The sequence below is a fragment of the Bufo bufo genome, chromosome 1 (genome assembly GCF_905171765.1).
Source record: "Bufo bufo chromosome 1, aBufBuf1.1, whole genome shotgun sequence".
NCBI lineage: Eukaryota > Metazoa > Chordata > Amphibia > Anura > Bufonidae > Bufo > Bufo bufo.
In genome coordinates, this window is record NC_053389.1 from 688,599,124 (window position 1) to 688,626,355 (window position 27,232).

General features: G+C 44.1%; 1 protein-coding gene across 1 annotated transcript in view; it reads right to left on the reverse strand.

Annotated features, from left to right (window-relative positions):
* Positions 1–11,572: 11,572 nt before the first annotated feature.
* Positions 11,573–27,232, reverse strand: part of MRPS11 (mitochondrial ribosomal protein S11) — a 37,323-nt gene continuing 21,663 nt past the window's right edge. The window contains exons 4-6 of the mRNA XM_040414174.1: positions 21,068–21,197; positions 15,457–15,522; positions 11,573–12,494 (exon numbers count right to left, since the gene is read on the reverse strand). Coding sequence (XP_040270108.1) covers positions 12,387–12,494; positions 15,457–15,522; positions 21,068–21,197 — 304 coding nt within the window. The 3' untranslated portion in view covers positions 11,573–12,386. The remainder of the gene's footprint in view (positions 12,495–15,456; positions 15,523–21,067; positions 21,198–27,232) is intronic.

Here is a 27,232-nt window from a genome sequence, read left to right on the forward strand (position 1 = left end):
AACTCATTGTCATGTTCAAGAAACCAATTTGAAATGATTCAAGCTTTGTGACATAGTGCATTATCCTGCTGGAAGTAGCCATCAGAGGATGGATACATGTTCTCATTCTGTTTATGCCAAATTCGGACAGCCTTGACGCGGTGAGTGGCTTACTATGCTTTGGCCAAAATATAAACCAATGTCTCATCCAGCATGGAGGGCAGAGTGCTGGATGTAGTGTGCGATCGCATTTGCATTTTCCGTTTGTATATGTATTTCGCCATAGCGATCTGCACCTACAGGCAGGTTGTGCTCACCCAACCCCTTATTTTTTTCTTTGTAGTATATATTGGAGGCGTGGCGATCTCCTTGGAGTCATTGCACACCTGACCAGTTAATCTGTCCTTGAGGCTGGTTTTAAAGTCAGTATAAAACTGAGTCTGCTTGTATAGAACCTACCATTAGCCATTTGGCTCCAGGAGAAGTATATGGTGGGTTCAGCATGCATGTTGGTACTTGCATCCCTGGATCCGATGAAAGCTGTAATGGCACCGGACGGGGTTACAAGCAAAGTGTACTTGGCTTGCATGCTGACCTGCATTCCCTGGATTTTGTGTGGCTGTCATGGCCCATGAACAGGTAGGAACAAGAGTTAGGGACCACTCATGAGACAGCCTTGACGCGGTGAGTGGCTTACTATGCTTTGGCCAAAATATAAACCAATGTCTCATCCAGCATGGAGGGCAGAGTGCTGGATGTAGTGTGCGATCGCATTTGCATTTTCCGTTTGTATATGTATTTCGCCATAGCGATCTGCACCTACAGGCAGGTTGTGCTGACCCAACCCCTTATTTTTTTCTTTGTAGTATATATTGGAGGCGTGGCGATCTCCTTGGAGTCATTGCACACCTGACCAGTTAATCTGTCCTTGAGGCTGGTTTTAAAGTCAGTATAAAACTGAGTCTGCTTGTATAGAACCTACCATTAGCCATTTGGCTCCAGGAGAAGTATATGGTGGGTTCAGCATGCATGTTGGTACTTGCATCCCTGGATCCGATGAAAGCTGTAATGGCACCGGACGGGGTTACAAGCAAAGTGTACTTGGCTTGCATGCTGACCTGCATTCCCTGGATTTTGTGTGGCTGTCATGGCCCATGAACAGGTAGGAACAAGAGTTAGGGACCACTCATGAGACAGCCTTGACGCGGTGAGTGGCTTACTATGCTTTGGCCAAAATATAAACCAATGTCTCATCCAGCATGGAGGGCAGAGTGCTGGATGTAGTGTGCGATCGCATTTGCATTTTCAAATTCGGACTCTACCATTTGAATGTCTCAACAGAAATCGAGACTCATCAGACCAGGCAACATTTTTCCAGTCTTCAACAGTCCAATTTTGGTGAGCTCGTGCAAATTGTAGCCTCTTTTTCCTATTTGTAGTGGAGATGAGTGGTACCCAGTGGGGTCTTCTGCTGTTGTAGCCCATCCGCCTCAAGGTTGTGCATGTTGTGGCTTCACAAATGCTTTGCTGCATACCTCGGTTGTAACGAGTGGTTATTTCAGTCAACGTTGCTCTTCTATCAGCTTGAATCAGTCGGCCCATACTCCTCTGACCTCTAGCATCCACAAGGCATTTTTGCCCACAGGACTGCCGCATACTTGATGTTTTTCCCTTTTCACACCATTCTTTGTAAACCCTAGAAATGGTTGTGCGTGAAAATCCCAGTAACTGAGCAGATTGTGAAATACTCAGACCGGCCCGTCTGGCACCAACAACCATGCCACGCTCAAAATTGCTTAAATCACCTTTCTTTCCCATTCTGACATTTAGTTTGGAGTTCAGGAGATTGTCTTGACCAGGACCAGACCCCTAAATGCATTGAAGCAACTGCCATGTGATTGGTTGACTAGATAATTGCATTAATGAGAAATAGAACAGGTGTTCCTAATAATTCTTTAGGTGAGTGTATATAGCATCTTATGCTATATATGTGTCATCCACAGATCCCCCCCATAACAGTGTCCCTGTGTAAATAGTGACACCCAATACACTGGCCCAGCTCACAGCAGTCTTTATATCTAAACTGTAGTCATGTAATCCTTAACCTCTTGGTTAGCTTTGGAACCTATGTTGATCTAAAGAGGTTTGCCATCTCAAGTGATCATAGAATTTAGTATTGCTGGAAAACATGCCCCCACAGTTTGGACAAGACACAACCTTTTCTTGCATGTGGCTTCGCAGGTGCTCTCCAAGCTTGCATCGACTTTTACAGTAACAGTCTTTCCATCCACACATCAAAACGCAGTTCTCTTTACCAGTGACTTCATATTCCGTGCTCAGACTGTGAGTCAACATGCCTGTAATACCATTCAGCGTTGTCAAACCTGCTCTCACACTGTTCCCAGATACATATGAAGCTTTCCTGGAGTTCGGGGATCATGTTTGAGCTCTGCGTGTCTAGCTGGCATGGGATGAGTCCCAGCTGTTTCAGCTTCGTGTGGTAGCACTGAAAATAAACATGGCGGAACAGTTCTACCTGACTGTCCAGGGAGAAAAAGCCAGTCTTGCCACAGGCAACAAAACTCGTCCTCACAATCCACGTTCTCCTCAGCTGTTGGGCTCCCAGTTGATCAGACACATGAGTGCAGAATTCTTCTATCCTAGAAGCCACATAGCTGCAGGAGCCCTATTCACACTGCAGCAGGAAGTTCACACTGCGCTTCACCCCTCTGCCTGTCATTCCACTGTCAGCCAGCAGCAAACGCGCAGCGTCGCTTTACCCCCTCTACTACTGGCTTTGTTAGCTTTAGCTTTGTTAAAGTAGCACAATCCTCTTTAGTAGTACTCACTCTATCAAACTACCATAGCAGGCCGGGCGGCAGCGTAACCTCACTCACTCCGTCACGCGCCTGCTTCTCCCACTTTATTAATGAAGCAGGCGCGTGACGGCGTGAGTGACGTTACGCTGCCAGCCGGCCTGCTATGGTAGTTTGAAAGAGTGAGTACTACTACAGAGGATTGCACTACTTTAACAAAGCTAACCAAGAGGTTAACCCCTTAAGGACACATGACGTATCGGTACGGCATGTTTCCCGAGTCCTTAAGGACACATGACGTACCGGTACGTCATGTGTTGTTCTGATCACTGCCGCCCGGCCATGATCGGAACAAGGTGCCTGTCCGCGATCGCAACAAGCCGCAGGTCAATTCAGACCTGCGGTTTGTTGCGCTTTCTGATCGCTGCGGTCCCTGACCGCGGCGATCAGAAACTTTAGTGTGGCGAAAATATATATTTATCACCCCCCCCCCCCCCCGTGCACCTCTGAATGATTTTAGCCCGGTGGGAGGTGCAGGGGGGGTGTTGCGGGCGGCACGGCAGGCGGGATCGCGATCCCCCGCCCGCCTCACAATGAATAATCGTTGGTGTACAGTGGGTATACCAGGGTGCCAGCACATTGCTGGCACCCTGGTATAAACGGCTGACATCGGTGATGCCGTTTAACCCTTTCCATACAGCGGTCCGTATGGACCGCTGTATGGAAAAAGTTAACAGTAAGAGGGAGCTCCCTCCCTCTCCCGATCGGGGGGCTGCTGTGCCTTTTGGGAGAGGGAGAGAGCACCCAGACAGCCCCCCGCCAGCCCCGTCCTCACCCTTCCCCGTCTGCGAAGTTGTGGCAGACGGGGAAGGTTCCCATGGCAACAGGACGCCGTCTCAGGCGTCCTGCTGTCCATGGTGCTGAACAGATCTGTGCTGAAAGCATAGAAAAAAATTCTCCATTTGCCAATAACTCTTGTGCAACACCTAAAGGGTTAACGACGTATGTAAAATCAGTTTTGAATACCTTGAGGGGTGTAGTTTCTTAGATGGGGTCACTTTTATGGAGTTTCTACTCTAGGGGTGCATCAGGGGGCTTCAAATGGGACATGGTGTAAATAAACCAGTCCATAAAAATCTGCCTTCCAAAAACCAAACGGCGCACCTTTCACTCTACGCCCCGGTGTGTGGCCGTACAGTAGTTTACGGCCACATATTGGGTGTTTCTGTAAACGGCAGAGTCAGGGCAATAAAGATACAGTCTTGTTTGGCTGTTAACCCTTGCTTTGTTAGTGGAAAAAATGGGTTAAAATTAAAAATTAGACAAAAAAATTAAATTCTCAAATTTCCTCCCCATTTGCCAATAACTCTTGTGCAACACCTAAAGGGTTAACAATGTATGCAAAATCAGTTTTGAATACCTTGAGGGGTGTAGTTTCTTAGATGGGGTCATTTTTGGGTGGTTTCTATTATGTAAGCCTCGCAAAGTGACTTCAAACCTGAACTGGTCCCTAAAAATTGAGTTTTTGTAAATTTCGGAAAAATTTCAAGATTTGCTTCTAAACTTCTAAGCCTTATAACATCCCCAAAAAATAAAATATCATTCCCAAAACAATTCAAGCATGAAGTAGACATATGGGGAATGTAAAGTCATCACAATTTTTTGGGGTATTACTATGTATTACAGAAGTAGAGAAACTGAAACTTTGAAATTTGCAAATTTTTGGTAAATTAGGTATTTTTTTGTGCAAAAAAAATAATTTTTTTGACTTCATTTTACCAGTGTCATGAAGTACAATATGTGACAAAAAAACAATCTCAGAACGGCCTGGATAAGTCAAAGCGTTTTAAAGTTATTAGCACTTAAAGTGACACTGGCCAGATTTCCAAAAAATGGCCTGGTCCTGAAGGTGAAAATGAGCCTGGTCCTTAAGGGGTTAAGGATTACATGACTACAGTTTAGATATGAAGATTGCTGTGCGCAGGGCCCGGTGTAATAGAGAGCAGTGACTGCACCGGGCCCTGCTGCTCCCTGCTGATACATCGCAGGCCGCGCTGTGCAGCATAGCAGCCGGCGATGTATTAGTGTAAGCGCACCATTCACTTTATAAGACGCACTGGGGGGGGGGGGGGGGGGGGGGGGGGGGGGAAGAGTGCGTCTTATAAAGCGAAAAATACGGTATATATATTTTTTTACTTTTCTCATGTTTCCCTTGAGCAAACACAAAGCAAATTCCATTATATGTTGTCAAAATAGTATTAATACTTTTTATTTTCATTTTGATAATGTAAACTAAGGAAATTAATTGTACAATTTTTCCTTTTTATTTTGTTCACATCGTGCGTTTTTTCATTTTGTGGACCTAATTTTTGGTTGGGATTATATATTGGTTGTTACCTCACAACATGAAATGTCGCATTTGATATAATTTTATATGTGGATTCTATTTGTCATGTGTGGCAAGTTAATAAGCATTCCTTAGCAAGGGGTTTGTATAGCCCCACCCCTGACTTGATTGGGGGTGTGAAGTGTATTTAAAGCCCAGGAAGGATAGTCTCATTAGGTTACGACTAAGAACACACCTGTGTTCGAAACGCATCAACCATGCTGGGGTGAAGGTTTATGTCCATGTGAGTTATATGCTACAAGAAGAAATAAAGTACAACTGAGTTTAATTTATATAAGTGCTGGAATTATTTTCTTCTATTCTCTACAAGAGTGATTTGCTTGGCTCGTTCTGTGCACTGTGAGGTGAGCTGAGCTGGATTTTCTCTAATGAACAACTTGCAATCATCAGATTGCAACTTGTACAGAATAATGGAAAATGGTCCATTATTCTGTACAGAAATTACTATATCCCAGTCCATGCTGCCACCTGCTGGCCTGAACTGGAATATACTAATAATGAGCCTGGAAGCCTAGCACAGGAGTCTGCTCATTTAGAGCACGGTACTTTCCCCAATATCCGCTTCCGGGTTTTAGCCTCCTCAGACGCCATCTTTAAAGACCTGACATCTGCCACACATGAATGGCGGATGTCAGGAAGGGGTTAAATGAAGCAAATACAAGTGATATATAGTTTTGTGGGGAAAAAATTCTGTATCAATCTGCTCAGCTCCTCCTGCTCTATAAAATGTTGCCTGTATCTTAGAGGCCATGTTTAATGTGACAGGTTCCCTTTAATGAGTTGCTGCCCACCCACAGAAAGGACAAAACAAGAGAGAGAGTTGCAGGTAAGAACAAAAAAAAATAATAATTTTGAAAATTACACTAGAAAGCATTATTTTTTGTTTGCATTGATATAGTTAAAATAATTAGAGAAAGTATAGGGATGGCACTCTAGTCATAGGTAATGCATGTAAAAGGGTATTTTATTGGTAATAACTGGCTGGTTTGTGCCGGCTATTGGCAAAAGGATAAAGTAATAAATAATAAATAATAATAAAAGTTGTCTAGATATATGGTGTAAAACCTAGGTAAAAAATAGCGATCTCCTGGAAGTAAAAAATATAGACAATATAATATCAATGCACAATTTGTGGACTATATGACAACAATGCATAAAAAATGAAAAATAGATTGCTGGCATAGATCAATACGTGGCTAGTCTCTGTCATCCAATATGTGTATAATTGGTGACAGATCCCAGGCACACAATGACGTTCTCCTTGGAAGTAAAAAAATGTAGAACAATAAAATAACAATGTATATTATATGGTATCAATGCATACAATCAGGTGATGGTGGTAAAAAAAGGAATCAAATGATAATATAAAAGTCAGATGGTGATAAAATGTCAAGTAAACCTATCTGAGGTAGGTATAGGTATCAAGTTCGATGCTGTCATATAGGGAACAGATATATGTGAGATGGGGGCCCTCCTTTTTGAGGGAATTGGTATCCAATCTGAATTTGCCTCCTTTGTTTCAGATGGATGGGGTATTTCACCTCCGATTGATGGTTATATGTTGCAACAGTTATCCAACAGTAAAGTACTGCTGTTTGGTACGTTACCCTCCTGTAGATGGGACGTAGGTTGGTGAGCGGCTCCTGGCGGGCGGGTGGCGTCCACGTGTATTCTTCCCGCTCAGAATCTTTGTTCTTGCTTACGGAGCTGTATGCTCAGTCCGTCTGTTGATGTGGCTGTTCGTCACTTCCGGTGACGTAACCTGTGCTCGCTGGCTCTCCCGCTCAATTCACATCGGCGTTGCACGTGGTATCCGATGGCGGGAATATGAAGCTGCTGCTTTATTTCAAAGTTTAAGGGTGCTCCGGAGCTGTTAAGGATTAGGACCCTTTCAGTTTTTGCTAGCTTGGTATGGGTATGGCTACCTCAAATTACCCCAATAGTTAAAATAATGTTGTGCAATGATCTACATTTTTTAATATGTGGGATTAACCCCTTTAGGCATTTACATTCCATTGGTAAGGACACCAGGCTAGTAGATATTTTTGACCCATTGCTCTATACAAAACAGTTTTTGTTCATGCGTATGTGGATGCTGACTTCAGTTTATATGATTTGCATGTTAAAATTAATTGTAAAAAGCAGAATGTCTTTTTAGCACTCCGTAGCGGATTTTACTAAAAAGTGACCAGTGCTATAGAAACAGACCCTGTATCTGTATATATATATATATATATATATATATATATATATATATATATATATATATATATAAATATACAAATATACAGAGTCTGTTTCCCATTCACTCAGAAAATAAATAGCTGTAAACACACCACAGACTTGGAACATATCACTGAGAAAAGTTGAAAGTTGGGTATCTAAAAAAATATTCCTTTATTGGTATGCATTAAAACGGAAAATCAGCAATTAAAAACCATCTCTGTAAGGCCTCATGCACACGACCAATTCCGTTTTTTGCGATCCGCAAAACACGGAAGCCGCCCGTGTGCCTTCCGCAATGTGTGGAACGGAACAGGTGGCCCATTGTAGAAATGCCTATTATTGTCCGCAAAACGGACAAGAATAGGACAGGTTATATTTTTTTTGCGGGGCTACGTAATGGAGCAACGGATGCGGACAGCACACGGAGTGCTGTCCGCATCTTTTGTGGACCCACTGCGGCTCGGATGTGGACCAGAACAACGGTAGTGTGCATGAGGCCTAAAGGGATAGCAGAAATTCACCTTGTGGGACTAGTAAAAGGCAGCGCCTCACTGCAGTAACTATAGCGTGGGCTGTAAAAATTCCCACAAAAATACATCATGGGCATCACCACGTGCAAAAACGCCCATACTATTAAGATATAAAAATTATTTTCCTATACTGCAAAACGGAAAAAACAAGTCAAAATAACAATTTGCCATTTTGTGGTCGCTTCACCGAACACCAAAAAATTGAATAAAAAAAAAAAAAAGATCAAAGAGTCACACATACTCCAAAATGATAGATTGTCCCGCAAAAAAAATGAGCCCCCACACAACTTCGTACACATGAAAAAAAAAAATCTTAATATGGTGATTAGAGAATTTATGAAAAGTTCCATTCGGCTGATTCACAGAATTTTACAACAAAAAAAAAAATAATAACTTCGACACGAAGCACATTTTTTTGAAAGTAGCAGGTGCAATGAGAGGGAGCTGCAATAGCCCTGCCCCAGTCATTGTACCCCTCAGATGCTGCGTTCATACATGATCGCGGCATCTGAGTGTAAAAACTGTGTGAAATTAACATTTTAAATTTTTTTTTTTGTCAAACTCACAGTTTCCATATGCTCACCGGCTGCCGCCACCTTGCTTTAGGATCTGAGGCGAAATCTCGTGCGGCGCGAGATTACATCATCACACCAGCCGGCGTGGTGACATCATACGTCGCCAGGCACGGGATTTTGGCTGACATCTTCAATCAAGATGGAGGCTGGTGGCCCATCACCAGCAAATAGAGGCAAGTATGAATTTTTTTACACTATTTCAGGTTAAATCGATTCGCTAACACAAAGCACGAGGAAATTCAGCTTTGAGGCGAAAAAAAAGTTAAAAATGGCCCAGTCCTGAAGGTCTTAAATCAAGTCTTAGCAGAGAATACCTTTAGTAACATGGTAGATTTTATTTTCTGTTGAATTTCAATTGTATACCTGAAAAAAAAAATGCATTATTTTGGAAGCAGAGAGGTTCAGTTCATTGCTCTGTCTATATTTGACGTCACGCTTGTAATTTTAGTTAATGTCGAAAAAACACTATCTACAATTTTTTTTCCATGGAAACTTGTTCCAGTACTGCTGTGCAAAGCACAGGTAGCATCTTGAAATCCCGAGACTACTGTTTTTGTGGAGATCAATGTTATTTCGCTCAGCTAAGCTTTTACGAACACTATTCTGGTTGGTTTCAATCTCCAGTTGGACTTATGAACAGAGATGTTGTGAGATGCAACCCCTTGGACTTCACCCAATTTTTCTTTTCCATTCATTAAGAATTCTCCAATGTTCACTAATTTTGTTGAGGACATCCTCTAATAGGGAATGTAGTCGTGATCATCCCATCTTCACAGGTCCCCAGTTCCTGTATCTGCTGGGGGCAGTACCATTACGTACAGTACAGCCAAGTGGCACTCGTGACCTCATCGTGCTAGTATGAATGTGCTCCAGAGATGTTTCTATTAGCTGCATCTGCAGCAGAGGACCTTTAATGGTATGCTTTTTCCAGAGTCAACGCATATTTGGATATTACAAGTACAGGAAGGGCTCAGTCACTCAACCATAATTTTTCCTTCCACAATTTTGCGGATCGGATGTAGAACCATTTATTTCAATGGGGCTGCAAAAGATACACACAGCTCAGCCCCTCAAAAAAGATAGACTATGTCCCATTCTAGGCCTAGAATAGGCTTTTCTATCATAGGGCAGTATATGCAGTATCACAGTGGTGGCCTAAATCCCCACAACAAGCTTAAAAGAAAGGGAGAAATGAGTCATAGTGGGAGAAGGAGGTAGTCAGAGTAATAACATTTATATTGTAAGTTGATTATTATGCAGAGCATAACTGAAAAACTTGAAATGGGAATACCGGCAAGCTAAAATGTGAATAAATGCAGGCAAATAAATACTTTTCCTCATTAAGTTTGTGGAGTGCAGCCTTTTTCTGACTTTAATAAGCATGGGTAATGTATAATGTAGTAGACACACACTTCTACCTTGTTTGTTCAAACCACCTGTGTATTATGTGACACTAAGTGCATGGGGTTTGTTAAATAAAATGTTCTAAATTCATATAGAAATGTTTAAAAGTGTTTATTCCCTATCCACCGAGTACGGGATAAGTATCTGATCAGTGGAAGGGGGGGGGGCTGACCACTGGGGCCCCCACCGATCATGAAAATGGCAGCCCGTGCTCCCCATTGAATGGAACGGCCGAGATGCATCAATGTCTGCTGCTCCATTAACTCTATGGGACTGCCAGAAACAGCCGAGTACAAGCGCTTTGCTAACTCCAGCAACCACACACAGCTGAATGGCTAGGGAATAAGTTGTCTCAACCACTTTAAAGGCCCCTTTCAGGCCAGCAAGTTCCATGTATCGGACTTGCAGCGCAAGTAGGCGGAAGCTCCTGTCCTGACCTCCCAGCTCTGATGGGGTTGCATTGCATTATATGGATTTATGATGCTATGTAACCCTTAGAGGTCTGGAATGTATTGTATAACACTGACATAATATGGTCAGGGTTATCCAATACATTGCAGAACTGTAAGGCCTCTTTCAGACGGGCGTTGCGGGAAAAATGTGCGGGTGCACCCGCGATTTTTCCACGCGAGTGCAAAACATTGTAATGCGTTTTGCACTCGCATGAGAAAAATTGCGCATGTTTGGTACCCAAACTGGACTTCTTCACAGAAGTTCGGGCTTGAGATCAGTGTTCTGTAGATTGTATTATTTTCCCTTATAACATGGTTATAAGGGAAAATAATACAATGATCGGGTCTCCATCCCGATAGTCTCCTAACAACCGTGAGTGAAAATCGCACCGCATCCGCACTTGCTTGCGATTTTCAAGCAACCCCATTCACTTCTATGGGGCCTGCGTTGCGTGAAAAACGCAGAATATAAAGCATGCTGCGATTTTCACGCAACGCACAAGTGATGCGTGAAAATCACTGCTCATGTGAACAGCCCCATAGAAATGAATGGGTCGGTATTCAGTGCGGGTGCAATGCGTTCAATCCGCGCGGAATACTCGCTCATGTGAAAGGGGCCTAAGGGTTACCCAGCAGCATAAATCAATATAATGCCATGCAACCCCCATCAGTGCTGGGAGGTCAGGACGGGAGCTGCTGCATACTCACGAAAAGGTCCTAAAGGGGTTTTCTGGGATTTTTAAACTGATGAGCTATCCTCCAGATCAGTATGTGATCGGTTGGGGTCTGGAGAATAGGTCATCAGTTCAAAAATCCTTATTTTTTTTTATAGCTTTAGGGGAAAAAAAAAAAATAATAATGATAAATTCACAGCCATACTGTGAGGAGGATTTATTACACAGTATTATAATGTATTATTATATATTAACAAAGCCCAATGGTAGCCAGGATACAAAGCGTGTCATTCATCTTACTGTATAATAAAAATAAAAAAAAATATAGAGATATAGATCTAGATAGAGATATATAGATATAGATGGGTATATATATATATATATATATATATATATATATATATATATATATATATATATATATTTCTTATACAAGTTTTAATGTAGTTGGGGGGAAAACAAAACAACTTGATCATCAGCAATATAAAGCCATGTCACAAAATGGTTTCTTTTTTAAATAAAAACAAGGCGTGCCATCATATGAACAAAAATTATATATAAATCTATATATGCAATTTGAGGGGGAAAATACCAACATAAAAATATTGCACAGGAGCACCTGGAGAAATGGTTCTTGACCATTTCTGTGGACAACAAGATAACGTTGATGTACTTATGTTCCTAATGTCAATGAAGAAAAACCAAAACAAAAAAAAAAAAGCCTTAAAATCAGCATTAACAATTTTCTACCGACGCGGGACTGACCTGGAAAATGAACAATCATGCTTTACAACGTTATAAAAAGCTATTCAAATTTGTAGAATAAAAATGCCAATTCCAAATTCACTTTTTGGGGAGGAGAGGGGGGGGGGGTTCTAGTTTACAATGGCTTTTCTGCAGAATGTTGCCAAAGAATAACCTATTGTTGGTAAGTCATTTTCTATGTGGTGATTCTTTGAACAGAACACAAATTCTCATGTAATTTCCAAGGACACAGAAGAAAAGAAGAAATGCACAAGGCGCTCGCTACACAAAAGGCTAGCTCAAACATTTTCCTGACATTTTATTACAGCCATCTTAAAAGCAGGACAAAAACCTTTTTTCGCAAAAATCGGGCTCTCCTCCTCAGAGTCCACAGACCAGTCTGTATAAACAGAGCAAAAAGAAAGAAAAAGATCTCTTTTCACAGAAGATGACATCATGATACAAGACTGTGCCGCCTGTCAGCAAAAACCCTATGGAGCGAATTGCTGTTTCTTCTTTACAGAACGTCCTGTTGGAATCGCCGCAGGGTGCGCTTCATCCTTCCCACTGCGATCTTGTTTACAATCTGCGCGCTTTGCGTGGACGGCAACCATTGTGAGGGATGGGGGTGTTGTCTGTAATGGATATCACTTCTAGTCCTCCCATGGTTAACCCTTTGATGGCATGCTGGGAAACAAAAACAATGGACAAAACTGACACTCCAGATACCACACTTTCTCTTGTTAGTTGCAGATCATACATATGTAAGCATTGTGAATGTGCTATTTGGTTTTGGTGGCTTGAAGAAAGCAGATTTACTTTACTTTTAGGGCTAATGCACACAACCTTATGTATTTTGCAATCTACAAAAAAAACTGATCCGCAAAAAAAACTGAACAGCCGGCCCCTAATAGAACAGTCCTATCCTTGTCCGTAATGTGAACAATAATAGGACATGTTCTATTATTTTTTTTGCAGATCAGACATACGGACACTGAATGCACACGGAGTAATCTTCCTTTTTTTTTGCAGACCCATTGAAATGAATGGTTCCGCATATGGTCCGGGAAAAAAAAAAAAAAAAAACCCCTTATGCAAACATATCAAATGGCCAAATATATTAAGGATCCATATATAACAAGGAACCATCCACCAAGGAGGTTTTTAGGTCTGCTGCAGACACAAAACCATGGGACGTTTTTAATCGACAATTTTCAAAGTTGCTTCGTTTCTGATTCGCAACGCATTTGGACAGTGGAAAGACATATCTGTTTCAGTAACTACTTGCACTCCACTTTTTATACCCGTGTGTTATACCATTCTTGTAATATTCCTACTAGAAGTATATGAATGAATTGCCAGCAGTCTGAAGTAAAGGTCCAGATGGGTGTTACTGCACAGTCTGACACTAGCAGCACTGATTGGATAGTGTCAGACTGTGCAGAAACGCACTCCCAATTGGTAATACCCATCTGGACCTTCACTGCAAAGTGCTGACAATTCATTCATAACTTTCACCAGGAATAATAAAGGAATGGCACACCATAGGGTCCTGAGAATAGATGCCCCAGAGTACTTATTACAAGGGGGTGCAGGTAGTTACTGAATCAGACATGTAAAAAGAGGTTTCAGGTATTCTTTAGCCCGTTAACGGGAGAATCTCTTCAAGTCATTTCCTGGCTCCAGTGGCATCTGCTCATGATGCCACAAGAGGGCCAAACATGATCATCAATCCATTATACGGTAGTGATCATAATGACAGATAATAAACATTCCCATTATCGGACACAAAGGGAAATCTATCAAAACTGGTGTTAAGGAAAGCAAGCTTAAATGCCCATACCAACCAATCAGATTCCATGTTTCATTTTTATAAGGGAGCTCTGAAAAATAAAATCTGGAATCAGATTGGTTGCTATGGGCAACTAAGCTTGCTCTCCTTCACACCAGTTTGAGAACTCTCCCCCATAACTCCTGTTTAAGGAGAAATACACTAAATAGCTGCAATTATATTCTACATTCCAGCAAGTGAATTCCACTTTTCTTACATAATGATTACATAGGACCCAATCATTTCTTGGCTAGAGTAGACCTGGGCTGTAATCTCTGCCAGTTTCTCACAGCCAAGCTAAAAAATAAAATAAAAATTTAAATAAAATAAAAAGGTAGGGATGATATGGAAATAATAAAAAGCTATAATCACCAGTTCAAATAAAAGAAGTTTTACTTCCAGCTGGGCTTCACTTACATGATTGCAGTGATGACGTGTCCGTATACCGCACGTGACTGCTGCCACCAATTATGTGCCTCAGAGGTCTCTTGTATACTGCCGAGATCAGTGACTGGCTGCAGCAGTCATGTGCAATATAGAAGCACATCATTGTTGCAGCCAAGAAGATGACATCATGGCTGCACCAAAAGGGAGGAGCAAAGGGGAACCAATGAGTATATGTTTTTATTATTTTAACGCCATCCAGGTCTTTGACCCATTTTTAACCCCTTTCATGCTTGTATTAGGCATAACTGGTCCTCGTTTACAGTATAGAGGATGAACTAGAGGAGCACTGTTATGTACAAGCTTCTGATTTCTTGTGTTTTTCTCTCCATATAGTATTCACTAGCTTTATTCCATATAGACATGACTCCATAGAAACACAGGTTATGGTTCCTCCTCCCTTGATATCAAGATATCTTCCCTAGCACGCGTGTATACAGAAGATATAGGCCTTATTCCCTATCCGTAATCTCGCAGATACCATGTTCAAATATACCGCTTGTCGCACAATAGGACAAAGGGTCCATCTCCTCAAACTGGGAGAAACCGAGTTATGGACTGGAAGAATTTAGTTGTACAGATCCGCTAGCGAGTGGGAATCGGTCTCTGCGGTGCAGAGCAAAAGTGGAGTCCCTTGGCATCTCATGCTTGTGTCTCACATGGACAAAACGACTACACGCTAAAAACGCTCAGCTGGCTAGGTTTCACAAATCGGGCAAGTCCTAGAGAATGGTGTGAGAGCTTTTAAAACACGAGAAGAACTCAATCACAAATATACTGGCTAGATGACCCATGTGCTTGGTGGTACCTTGGTGGTATCCAGCCATGCAGAAGTCTCTCTGACCCCTGAAATGACATCTACCAGCACAAATAGCTGTTGACCTTAAGCTTGCTGTAGGTCTCCTCACATCAACGAATGTCAAAAGAGGCACTTGGCATACACACTTTACAGCACGGTACATGCTTTGAAAGGTTAAGTGCAGACATCAAATTTGATCCCAATGGAGCTGTCAAATTAACTTCCCCGCTACATACAGACCCACACATTATAACGATTTAAATCCGTTACGTTTTAGGTCTTCATATGCAAAACCTAAATAAATTAGTAGATATTTAGTATATTATTTATTTAGTATATTTTTTATGCAAAAGGGAAAATAGGATACATGAAATCCAGAACTTAAGATTTTCTAAGCCATCGACAGCACATTGAATAGTAGACCAGTACCATCCCTGAATGCTTGTGCACTTCTTTTTGTCCTGTAAAACTTTATGTTAACATTATTATTTTTTTTTTAAATAGGATTTGACTCCCCCCCCCCCCCCCCCCCCCAAAAAAAAAACAAAAAAACAAAAAAAATCATATGCACTTACCACTCTTCCTGGTCCCATGCCTTTTACTACCACTCGGACATGTACAACTCCTTTATCAACAGCTTTCTGGAAGAAGAAGAAAAAAAAGATACACAAAAGCTATGAACGTGTAGTAATAGCAACGGTTCCAGAATCCAACGCATTCAAAGTCACACTAGAGACCTCGCTAAACCAACCCTTGCAAAATCGCTACATGTGCTTCAATATAGTCAATCTACGAAGAGAAAACAAAAACACGGACACAAAAAGGGTAAAATGTGAACACCCATACTGATCTACTAGGCAATAAACAATTAGACAAATACAAAGTGGCAAACGGGGAGAAAATTGGTAAGGGAAAAAAAATGGCTTATGAATTAAGCTGCAGGGGTACCAGCTTGAAGAATTGGAACAGTCAGCTTCTAATCTATACGCAGAAAATGCCTTTTAACAGAACACCTACTGACCATCAAGCTGAAAGACAAATAGTTGGTAAATGGCTCAGAGGTCGTGAAGAGGGCCTTCCATTTTTAAATAGAAGATGCTCTTTTTGTCTGTGCCTGGAAGCAGACGCTCCATTTACTTTGAGGGTTACAAACTTCATCTTGACCCCCCCATGCATTACAATAAACAGTCTGGTTTTTCCAGTAATGCAGATTTCTCACATGAATTGAATGGCGGTCAGACTTGGGATGTAGAAACATGAACACCTGCTGTAGCTCAGACAACTCAGTAGACAGACTAGATGTCAGCTCCCGTGGCGATAAAAGACTACGGGGGGTATAAAAAAGCGGAACTGTCAGACGGTTCAAATTTGAACACTTTTTAAAAGTAGAAGAAGAAGTGGAGAAATGGACAAGCCATTTCCAGAATGTGCCAGAGCTCTGACATAACCCAACCATGTTCTTCTCCACCGCAGCTCGGCGTCTCCTCACAGGTGTATACTGTACTGTATGAGCCATTCCCAATGCCCGGGCCCCTCATATACATTATACTTACCTGCTCCCTGGCACCCGCGTTGCACTGGATCCCTGCACGGCCGCCGCTGCATCTCCTCCCTAGCATCGGCTGTGACGCTAGGGGGGGCTTGTCCCTGTCTGCTATTAGCTGCTCCCCCCCGTGCAGCTATGCAGGTGCCGGGGAGCAGGTAACTATAATGTATACGAGGGGCCCATTATATATGTTGGCTAACCCCTTTACGTACCTAAATCTATTGAAGGAATTGATGAATAGGATAATTTAATACAGAATGATTATCAATCAGACCCTTTAGCAGCGCTCCGACCTATGCAGGCAGCTCCAGATTCTGTGAATCTACAAATACAAAGGCTCATTTACAGCAGCCTGTAGTCTGCAGTCCATTAACAGGGGAAGGAAAAGAAATATAAAATCCTGAACTGTGTTCTAGCTTTCCAAGGAACCCTCTCCCCCATTACATCAATATGCACCAAGGTCGCCCCGTTAACATAGACTTTATAGTCACTAGAAGCTTACATCCTTGCAGTAAAAGGTTGTCAATGCTTTATTTCACATATCTTCAGGTAGGTTTTATGCTGGATTTTTTCACCATTATGGGACTCGAAGCAGTACTTAGGTCAGCCATACACAACAGACCCCTCCACACACATGCAAGCTCGGCCTAGTGTGCATGTGTTCAGAGAAGGAGGAAGGGGGGGGGGGGGGGGAGAGCCGGTACCAGACAGCTTCCCAGAGAACAAAAGAATCTGGTATCTCCCCTGAATTTCCTAATGAGGGAGGGCTGGAAGGCCATCACATACATGAGATGATCAACGTGTTCAGCTGACATTGATCCAATGTGTATGGCCAGCCTTAGTGTAAAGTTCAATGGATCGGAACCCCCCCCAGCAGCCCGACAAGGTCAACCCTCAAAGCCTTGTCAGGACTATTTTTCTGATACCGTCTGGCTATGGGCTTCGAGAAAACAATGTCCCTCCAAAGCCAACATACAAAGATGTGACACAGCACACATAAAAAATAAATAAAATAAAATATATATATATATATATATATATATATATATATATATACACACACACCCCCCATGTATACAAACACTAGAAGCTATTTTCTACAGCTTGCTCACATCACGCCGTGATACTCACTAATTTGTTTTTAATAGGGGAAGTGGCTACTGATTAATACCGTTAGAATACTTTTCGAGGCTGTACCGTGGGCAACGTGAAATAATAATTTCAGTCACAATGAGCGTGCAGGTCATGAAGGCCTTTTATGTAACCGTGCACACAAAACTCTGATGGGTTTTATCATTTCACAGGCTTGTCCTAATTAGTTTTATTTTGTGAAGTGAAACATTGTGACCTGTCTGTATGGCTAAATCACGCCGGGAAATCTCAGTAGGGAGAAAGAAAACACAATCTATGGAACACTAGGATTTTGCATCTGTCAACCTTGGGTGGGGGCTGCCACCTAGTGGAAGTTGCAACACCTACCTGTCGTCTTCCAAAATCACAAAGCGTAAAGGGTAAAAGAAAAAGAATCGCAACAATCATAACCCGAGTACTGCCCTCTCATCTCTATTTTGCTTCATTAGCAAATACAGCATTTGCCCACCAATACCAAGGACTACGTCTGGAACTGAGAATTTTATCTAAAATGAGGAAAAAACCTAAATACATAAGTCAGTAAATAAAATATGAACAGCTCTACCCTCCCAAAATACAATTATTTTTTTTAAATGATAGATCGTCCTTTGTGCCCTATAGAACCTTACAAAATTAATAATAATCCCCTATAATATGTCATATAATCCTCAAAGGCACTGACCCTTTATACTTCTAATATAAATTTAGACACACACACACACACCAATTAAGCAGATAATAAGGTCCTACAAGTTATGGTCTCTTATTGCTGTATGCATGAATATTGGTGCACCAATTTTAAATATCAGAGGATAACAATGCAGTTATATTATTTTTCTTTGTATCTTAAAAGGGGTTTTGTGAGGATTTTAATACCGATAACCTATCCTTTTTATTATCACATGAATGCAAGTAAATGTGACGCCTTTCGGCTCAGGCACGAGCGGGACGCCAGCCCTGGACACGTGCACCACGCCATCCAAGACGGAGTGCCGACTGACATCTTTGTGATTAATACCACATAAATGTGGGAGCTTCTGGCTGACCTCATGTTGCTGCGTGTCGATATTTCAGCTGCGCATGCGTTGTACTTGTTACCAGTCTTGTATAGCAGAGACACCTTGTATTGGATGCAGTCTTCAGCATTTTCAAAGACTGCACAAGCTACTGAAGAGGGGGACAGGCTCCTCTAAACTCATCTAGCTGATGAAATTACACTGTCTATTTTAATATGTCTTTGGACATGCTGCACCTGAGGGGTTAATTGACAGGGCTGCGCAGTAGCACAGCACAGTAATTGAAAACAGCAAATCTCAGTATCGTATCGATCCGGGTTCAAAAGTATAGATTGGGTATTGAAAGTTCGATACCCTGTGCAACCCTAACGGAGAGGTTGAGAGCTCAGTAGTGCGCCAAGTCTCGGGAACAGAAGGATTTTAATCTGTACGGTTATACTGTAGCTTTTAGTTAAGTATAATAAAGGTTTTGGAATTTAGGGGAGGTAGTTTCGTTTTTAACAATGTAATCCAGGTACTGTTGGCCATAGGCCTTTTGTAAATTGGACAATTATCTGGCTCTGAATTGAGTAATGATACAATTGGTCCCAAGGTTGTTGCAGCTCAGCCCCACTGAAGTGAATGGGGCTGAGCTGCAATACCAAGCACTGCCGCTATACAATGTGCAGTGCTGTGCTTGAAAAGCTGCTGGGAGGCGGCTACGTGTGGCGACATCCTGAAACAGCTGATTAACGGGGATCCCTGAGGATAAGTCATCATTATCAGGATAACCTCTTTATTATGGGATTGGCAGGGGGTAGGAATCCCGCTACTCCGCATATTAGCTGTTTGAAGAGGCTGCAGCACTCCGTCAGCACTTAGGCCTCTCCCTAGGCCATGTGTAGTCACATTCATCGGACACATGGCACTGTGCATAGTAAGGGCTCTTTCACACCTGCGTTCTTTTCTTCCGGCATAGAGTTCCGTCGTCGGGGCTCTATGCCGGAAGAATCCTGATCAGTTTTATCCTAATGCATTCTGAATGGAGAGAAATCCGTTCAGGATGCATCAGGATGTCTTCAGTTCCGGAATGGAACGTTTTTTGGCCGGAGAAAATACCGCAGCATGCTGTGCTTTTTGCTCCGGCCAAAAATCCTGAACACTTGCCGCAAGGCCGGATCCGGAATTAATGCCCATTGAAAGGCATTGATCCGGATCCGGCCTTAAGCTAAACGTCGTTTCGGCGCATTGCCGCATGCGACGTTTAGCTTTTTCTGAACGGTTACCATGGCTGCCGGGACGCTAAAGTCCTGGCAGCCATGGTAAAGTGTAGCGAGGAGCAGCATACTTACCGTCCGTGCGGCTCCCGGGGTGCGCCAGAGTGACGTCAGGGCGCCCCAAGCGCATGGATGACGTGATCGCATGGCACGTCATCCATGCACATGGGGCGCTCTGACGTCATTCTGGAGCGCCCCGGGAGCCGCACGGACGGTAAGTATACCGCTCCTCCGCTCCCAGTATGGCAACCAGGACTTTAATAGCGTCCTGGCTGCCATAGTAACACTGAAAGCATTTTGAAGACGGATCAGTCTTCAAATGCTTTCAGTACACTTGCGTTTTTCCGGATCCGGCGTGTAATTCCGGCAAGTGGAGTACACGCCGGATCCGGACAACGCAAGTGTGAAAGAGGCCTAAGCTGTGAGGAGGCTTGAGTGCCTGATTGAAGGGGATGCTGGGAGTCAGAGCCACGCCGATCTATTACTGATGACCTATCCTGAGGATAGGCCATCAATATCAAATTCCCGGATAACTTTTTTAATCCTGAATGGGACAATCACACAGTCATATGATATATGAGGCCAGATACAAACAAGTAAAACAAAATTAAAAAATATATATGCAAGTAATCTTACAAATCTGTTCGATAGCCAATACCATAAAGGGATCATATTTCAAAATCCAAAATGTTCTTTGCTATAATAATTTTTTGGGTGGCGTGTCTCTTGTGAAAAGATCGTCGCTGAAGCCAGCGGTTGCTCCCTGGCTATGTTGACTGCTCTTCTGATCTTCATCTTATAAGCTTATGGACAGATCGGGTCACATGTACTGCTGCAGCCAATGACTGTCGTCAGCAGGGATGTGTCCCCAAGCAGCACATCATTTCTGGGTCATGTGCTGCTTGAGGACAAGTTACCCCTGAGGCCAGTCATTGGCTGGAGCATCACACCTGACCCCCCCCCCCCCCCCCCTCGTGTGAAAATACAAGACGACCAGTGAAGAGCGCCAGGGAGCTGGACCAGAGCGGCAGGTGAGAATGGATCTCTCCACCTGCACAGGAGGCTGGGGCAAATTAAAGAAAAGCTGGACAATCCCTTTCAAGCCATCATACATATATGTAAGCACAACACTCATCTTACAGCTTTTCATTCAAGAATATAAGAGAAGATACATAACATAGTTAAACAGCATATACACGCACACATACACGGTTTCAGTGCAGACTTGTCCACTTACAGTTGCTGCTGCGATGCCGGCTGTCTGAGCCGCTACAGAAGAGCTCTTCTTGGCATTTCTGAAGCCCTCCGTCCCGCAGGATGTACGCGTTATATACTTATTGTCGGGCTGTGTGACCTGGATGTGAGTGCTGTAATACATAGGTGTAGAGATTCACAATCTGGAAGCATGTTAACATCACACATACTGTTCATACATCTGTATTTAAGAAGCGTTTTGCTGAAGTAGGAACCCACCAATGCGCTAGCAGCTGTCACAGTAGCCATATTGGTTATCCGGTCTACACCCAGCTTTCTCAAAAGGCTGGTATAACAAGCAAAACACCTGGAAATTTTTTATTTTTTTGCTAATTTCCATCCTTTGTGGGGAATATAGTGATTTGGAGGACTTTCGCTTCTGCTGCGTTTCCCTGTGCATATACCGTACTCAGATGTACACAAGTGCATGTATCCGACATATCCTGGTAGGTAGGTTTATTTGTCATCATTTTTATAGGAGTTGGAAGAGATAAGAGTATAAAAAATAAAAAGCCCTGTAGCACTTTCCATGGCCTACATCTGGATCTGCAGCTTAGACCTGTTATCCAGCTCAGGTTTGGGGTATGTTGAGTAGTCCGTTTAAAGCGAATCTGTCCTCTTCAGCAAGCCCTAGTAAGTACAGTAATACATGTATAGCACAGCTGCCGCTGACTCCTGAGCAGTCATTTGTATCTCGCTACCCATATTCCCTTGATGAATACCCACAAACCAGCCATGGAATGCATCGAGAGGACTACTGCGCATGCACACATGATGGAGAGGACTCCTGGGGAGGTTGTCTCTATGCATTCCATGGATGGTCTATGGGCATGGGGCAGGTGAATGAGGGCGAGTATCAACATGTAAAATTACTGATCTGGAGTCAGAGGAAGGTGTTTGATACATGTTTTACTGTACTTATTACGGTTTGCCGGAGGTGACAGCTGGAACATTTTGTTTGTTTTTTTACTATTGCTACGACATATACACTGTTTTTCCATGCCCAATTAGGGTGGTTTTACACATTTTTTGCAGGTGCCTTTCTGGCCATTTTATTTTATTTTTTAAATGCTGTAGTCAGATGCCAATAGTGAAAATTGAAATGCGCTACACCCAGTGTTTTTTTTCTTTGTAGCATCTGACCGCTTTTGCTGTTCAAGGCAACAGGTGGCAGTTTATCGCAGGCCATGGGAGCCTATGGTTCCAGTCCCTGTTGTTCAGAGGCCTATGAGGCAGTAGAATGGCACAAGAGGTTGAGACGACAAATGAAACCTTCTGCACAGAGACTCAGGGGGTGCAATGACCAGCTCATGAACGCCTGAGTCAGGACATTGTGCCACCTGAGACCCAGCAAAGGAGGCCACAGTGATGTCATCACGACCTCCTGCCTGCATCAGACGGACGTGGAGTCGGGTGTTTTTTATTTATTATTTTAATACGGACCAGAGAACTAGTGGGGCATTAAAACAGGCTGGAGGACTAAAGGGGGCCTTATAATACAAGATGCACTACTGAGAGCAATACTACAGGCCAGAGCACTACAGGTGGTGGAGGCATTATAATACACCGGGCACTACTGGGTGCATTTTAATACTGGTGCTACTACAGGGGCATAATGAATAAATGGAGCCACTATATGGAGCAGAATAACTACTGGGAACACTATAAGGGGCTTTATTACTAATGTGACTCTATAGAGGTGCATTAAAACGGCATGACTACTGCCAGGGGCACTATAGGGGAATGGCGGCATTATCACTATTGGGGAAAGTCTGGGAGTACTAATAGTAATGGGGGACTATCTGTAGGGCACTGATATTTTTTGCAGTATAGTGTTTTTTTTTTTTTGGGGAGCACAGCAGGCACACTATAGGGCATGGCACCAGGATGACACTGTTAGGGCACCAGGAGGGGGAGGATGATGGAAAAGTGAGGAACCCAAGATGACTGTGAACCAAACTCTGCAGACACGAGACGCAGCTGAAAGAAGTGGTCAAAGCGGTCAGCTCCAGATGGTCAAGATGAGGAAAGAGACCATCTACATCAGAGACATCACTGTGACTCACATATCCGGCCACGTTTGAGACCCCTGGCCCATAGTTTATAACCATAGTATAGAAGATCGGATCTTAAAATTCTGGCTATATTATCTAGTGATCATACAGGCTAACATGAAAACAGAGGATCAGTTTATTTGCCATTATTAGGATATTCTGATACACATGTATAGTTCAGCTTTGTTTCCTATATAGGAAGGAAAGGATTGTGGACTTTAGCATTTTACATTTTTTTTTAAGACTTGATTACCACCGTAACTACAGCTGCTCAAGCTACAGGTAAAAATCAACCCAGTTTCAGGGACAATTGTCACTGCTAGTGCTGTGTAGTCAGTCCTAGCACCGGCTTGTGTACACGGATCCTGGAAGTCACAAGGACCACCAGGACCAACAGAACAGTAAGGCCTCTTTCACAAGAACGATACGGATTGGCTATGCATCCAGGGCTGCGTTAAAAAAAAAAAAAAAACACGGAATAATATAGAACATGCTGCGATTCTCATGCAATGCAGAACTGATGCATGAAAAAAAAAAAAAAAAAAAAAATTAAAAAAATTAAATTCAGTGAGGGTGCTATGCGTTCTGGTTATGTGTGAAAGGGGCCTAAAGGCAAACTGTCTTAGATGCCCATCACAACCAATCAGATTGCACCTTTTAATTTCCAAAGGAGCTCTGAAAAAAGCTAGATTTTGGTACTTAACGTAAAATCTGTTTTTCTTCCGTTCATTGGGGGGGGGGGGACAGGCTTGACCTTGGGTATAGCTGCTGCCACTAGGAGGCGACGCTTAACACAAAAAAGTGTGAGCTCCTGTCTCCCGCTATAGCCTTCCTACAGGGACTAAGCTAAAACTGTGCAAAAGCAGTAGGAGAAGCAAAAGGAAAAAACAGGAAAACCAAACAAACAATGTACAAACCCTGAATCAAGCAGGCCACAACGAAGCCCGTAACCAGAGAGAATGCGTGGGAGCTGTGTCCCCCAATGAACGGAAGAGAAACAGATTTAAATGGCAAGTACAAAAATCTAGTTTTCTCATCCATATCATTGGGGGACACAGGCTTGACCTTGGGACGTTACAGAGTAGTCCCAGGGGTGGATCATAAACGAAGAAGCTATCCGGCCAGAGAACCGCCGTCTGCAAAACTCTACGACCCAGAAAACCATCAGAAGATGCAAAGGTGTGTACTCTTAAAATTGGAAAAAGGTGTGCAAAGACGACCAGGTAGCCGCCCTACACACCTGAAGGGCAGAAGCCCCATGATGTACTGCACAAGAGGCCCCCACTGCCCGAGCAGAATGAGCAGTAACCCAGAAGGGTGGAGCCCGGTCACTGATGCGGTACGCTTCCAATGGCCAAACAAATCCATCGGAAAATGGAAACTTTGGACGCAGCCTCGTCTCGGTCCCTCTGGAATGACGAATAATGAATCCGTCCGTCGGAAAGAGGACGTCTGAGACAGATAGATGCGAAGTGCTGCTCACGAGGAAGAGATGGGGCAGGAGAAAAGGAAGGGAGAATGATCTTTTCATTGAGATGGAATGCCGACACGACCTTCGGAAGGAAGGACTGGACCGGGCGAGGGTCTACCTGGTCCTGATGGAGGATAAGGAAGGGCGACTGACAGGAAAGAGCATCTAGTTCCGACACCCTACAGATGGAAGCAACTGCCACCAAAAAGGCCACCTTGTAGGACAGGAAGTGAAGGGACACCTGCTGCAAAGGCTTAAACGGAGTGGACTGGAGAGCGCCGAGTACCAGATTAAGATCCAAAGGATTCAACAGAGGCTGGTAAGTGGGCACAGCATGCACCACCCCCTGCAGAAAGGGTCCAAACCGCAGAAAGTGAAGCCAAATTCCGCTGAAAAAGAATGGAAAGGGACTAAACTTGCCCTTTGGGGGAACTAAGAGCCAGCCCCAAGTCCATGCCCGACTGCAGGAAAGACAAGAATTGCGGTAACGAGAAACGAATGGGAGAAAACTGGTGTCAACTAAAGTAGGACTTCCAGGTCCGGTGATAGATCTGAGAGGACGATGGCTTCCCAGCCCGAATCACGGTCTGGACAATAGCATCTGAGAAACCCCAAGCCCTTATTACGGCGGCTTCAACAACCATGTCGTTAAATGTAGCGACCCTAAATTCGGGTGGAAGATCAGTCCCTGCGACAAAAGGACCTCCCGAAGGGGAAGACACCAGGGTTCATCGGCGAGAAGGGAGACTAGGGATGCGTGGCCAGTCTGGGGCCACGAGAATGACGGGCAGACCTTTGGACCTGATTTTATGGAGAAGACGTGGAATGAGCATAAGAGGAGGGAACACGAAAGGAAACGTAAACTGCGTCCACGGGATCCCAAGGGAGTCCGACGCCCGAGCCAGAGGATCCTTGGACCTCACGACAAAGTTCTCTACCTTGCGGTTGAAGCGGGAGGCCATGAGATCCACATCCGGCCGACCCCATCGCTCGCAGATCGCGAGAAAGACCTGTAATGCCCATTCGCCGGGATAGAGTCTCTCGGCTGAGAAAGTCGGCGATCCAGTTGTCGACGCCGGGAATATGAACTGCGGACAGAGCTGGAACATGGCTCTCCGCCCAGGAGAGGATGAGCGCTGCTTCCGACATGGCTGCAGGGCTCCGGTTGCCGCCCTGGTGATTTAGATATGCGACTGCCATGGAGTTATCGCATTGAACCCGAACTGGACACCCCAGGAGACGGTCCGTCCAATGAACCAAAGAGATGAATTGCCCGCAATTCTAGAATATTGATTGGGAAGGAGTGTTCCCTGCGGAACCAGGTGCCCTGGACCGAGAGATTGTCCAGAACTCTCCCCTAGCCCCGGAGAATGGCGTCCGTCGTCAACATTATCCAGTGTTGGGGAAGGAAGGAGTGGCCCGATGTCAGCATGAGTCGATCCAGGGAGGCCGGGGAGCGGTCCCAAATGGTCAGAATGTGCCGTTGAAGAGCCCTGGTATGGAACTGCGCATAGGGCACTGCTTCAAAAAGGAAGAGACAGTGTAGCCCAGAGCCCTCATGCGCTGACGAATGGGAAGAGGCTGAGGCCGCAACAAGGAGAGGATTGGACGATGGAGAGTGGAGAGTTTGTCCGGGGTCAAGAATATCTTGGCCCCGATCGGTGTCCAACAGCATGCCCAAAAACATCAGCTGTCGAGATGGGTTTAGACATGACTTTGATAGGTTCAGAACCCACCCAAAGCGTTCCAGGGTGTCCTGGACGATGCATTGGCTGTCCGCCGTTGTCCGGAATGACGGACCCTTGATCAGGATATCGTCCAAGTACGGAATCGCCACTATCCCCCTGGCAGGAAGCAGGGCCATGACTGAGGCCAGAAGCTTGGTAAAGACCCTGGGTGCTGTGGCAAGACCGAACGGGAGGGCCACAAACTGGTGATGAAAAGGTCCCACTGCAAACCGAAGATATTTCTGGTGACTGATGCAGATGGAAACATGGAGGTAAGCGTCCTTGATGTCTATTGAGGACAGGTACTCCCCCGGGTCCATGGATGCAATGACCGATCGAAGGGACTCCATCCGGAAACGGAGGAGCCGAAGGAAGCGGTTGAGGGCTTTGAGGTCTAGAATGGGACGGACTGTACCCTCCTTTTTGGGGACCACAAAGAGATTGGAGTAGAATCCGCGAAAACGGTCTTGAAGTGGAACGGAACAATCACTCCCTGCCGCAGAAGGGTGAGAATAGCCTGAAAAAAGGAATGAGCGGAGGAAGGAGAGGGCGGCGGAGGGACGAGCGAAAAAACCGGGGCGGAGGTGGGGACCAGAACTCCAGTTTGTAACCCTCCGAGATAGGACTGAAACAATTCATCGATGAAATAGGAGGCAAAATATATATTTTTTTAAAACACATGACCGTGGAGCATGAGTAAAGTGAAGCCTCTTACTCACCGCTCCGTGGCCTACCGACTCTGCACTGGCCAGGGCCTTGTGTGCACACATCATCAGCGCTCTCGCTGATGCTGCATGTGACGTCAAGTCCCTCCCAGTGCATGCTGGGGGGAAGAAGATGCGGTCCGTCTCCTGCGGACTCCATGTCAGTGCACTGCTGGTGCCAGGAAAGGTACG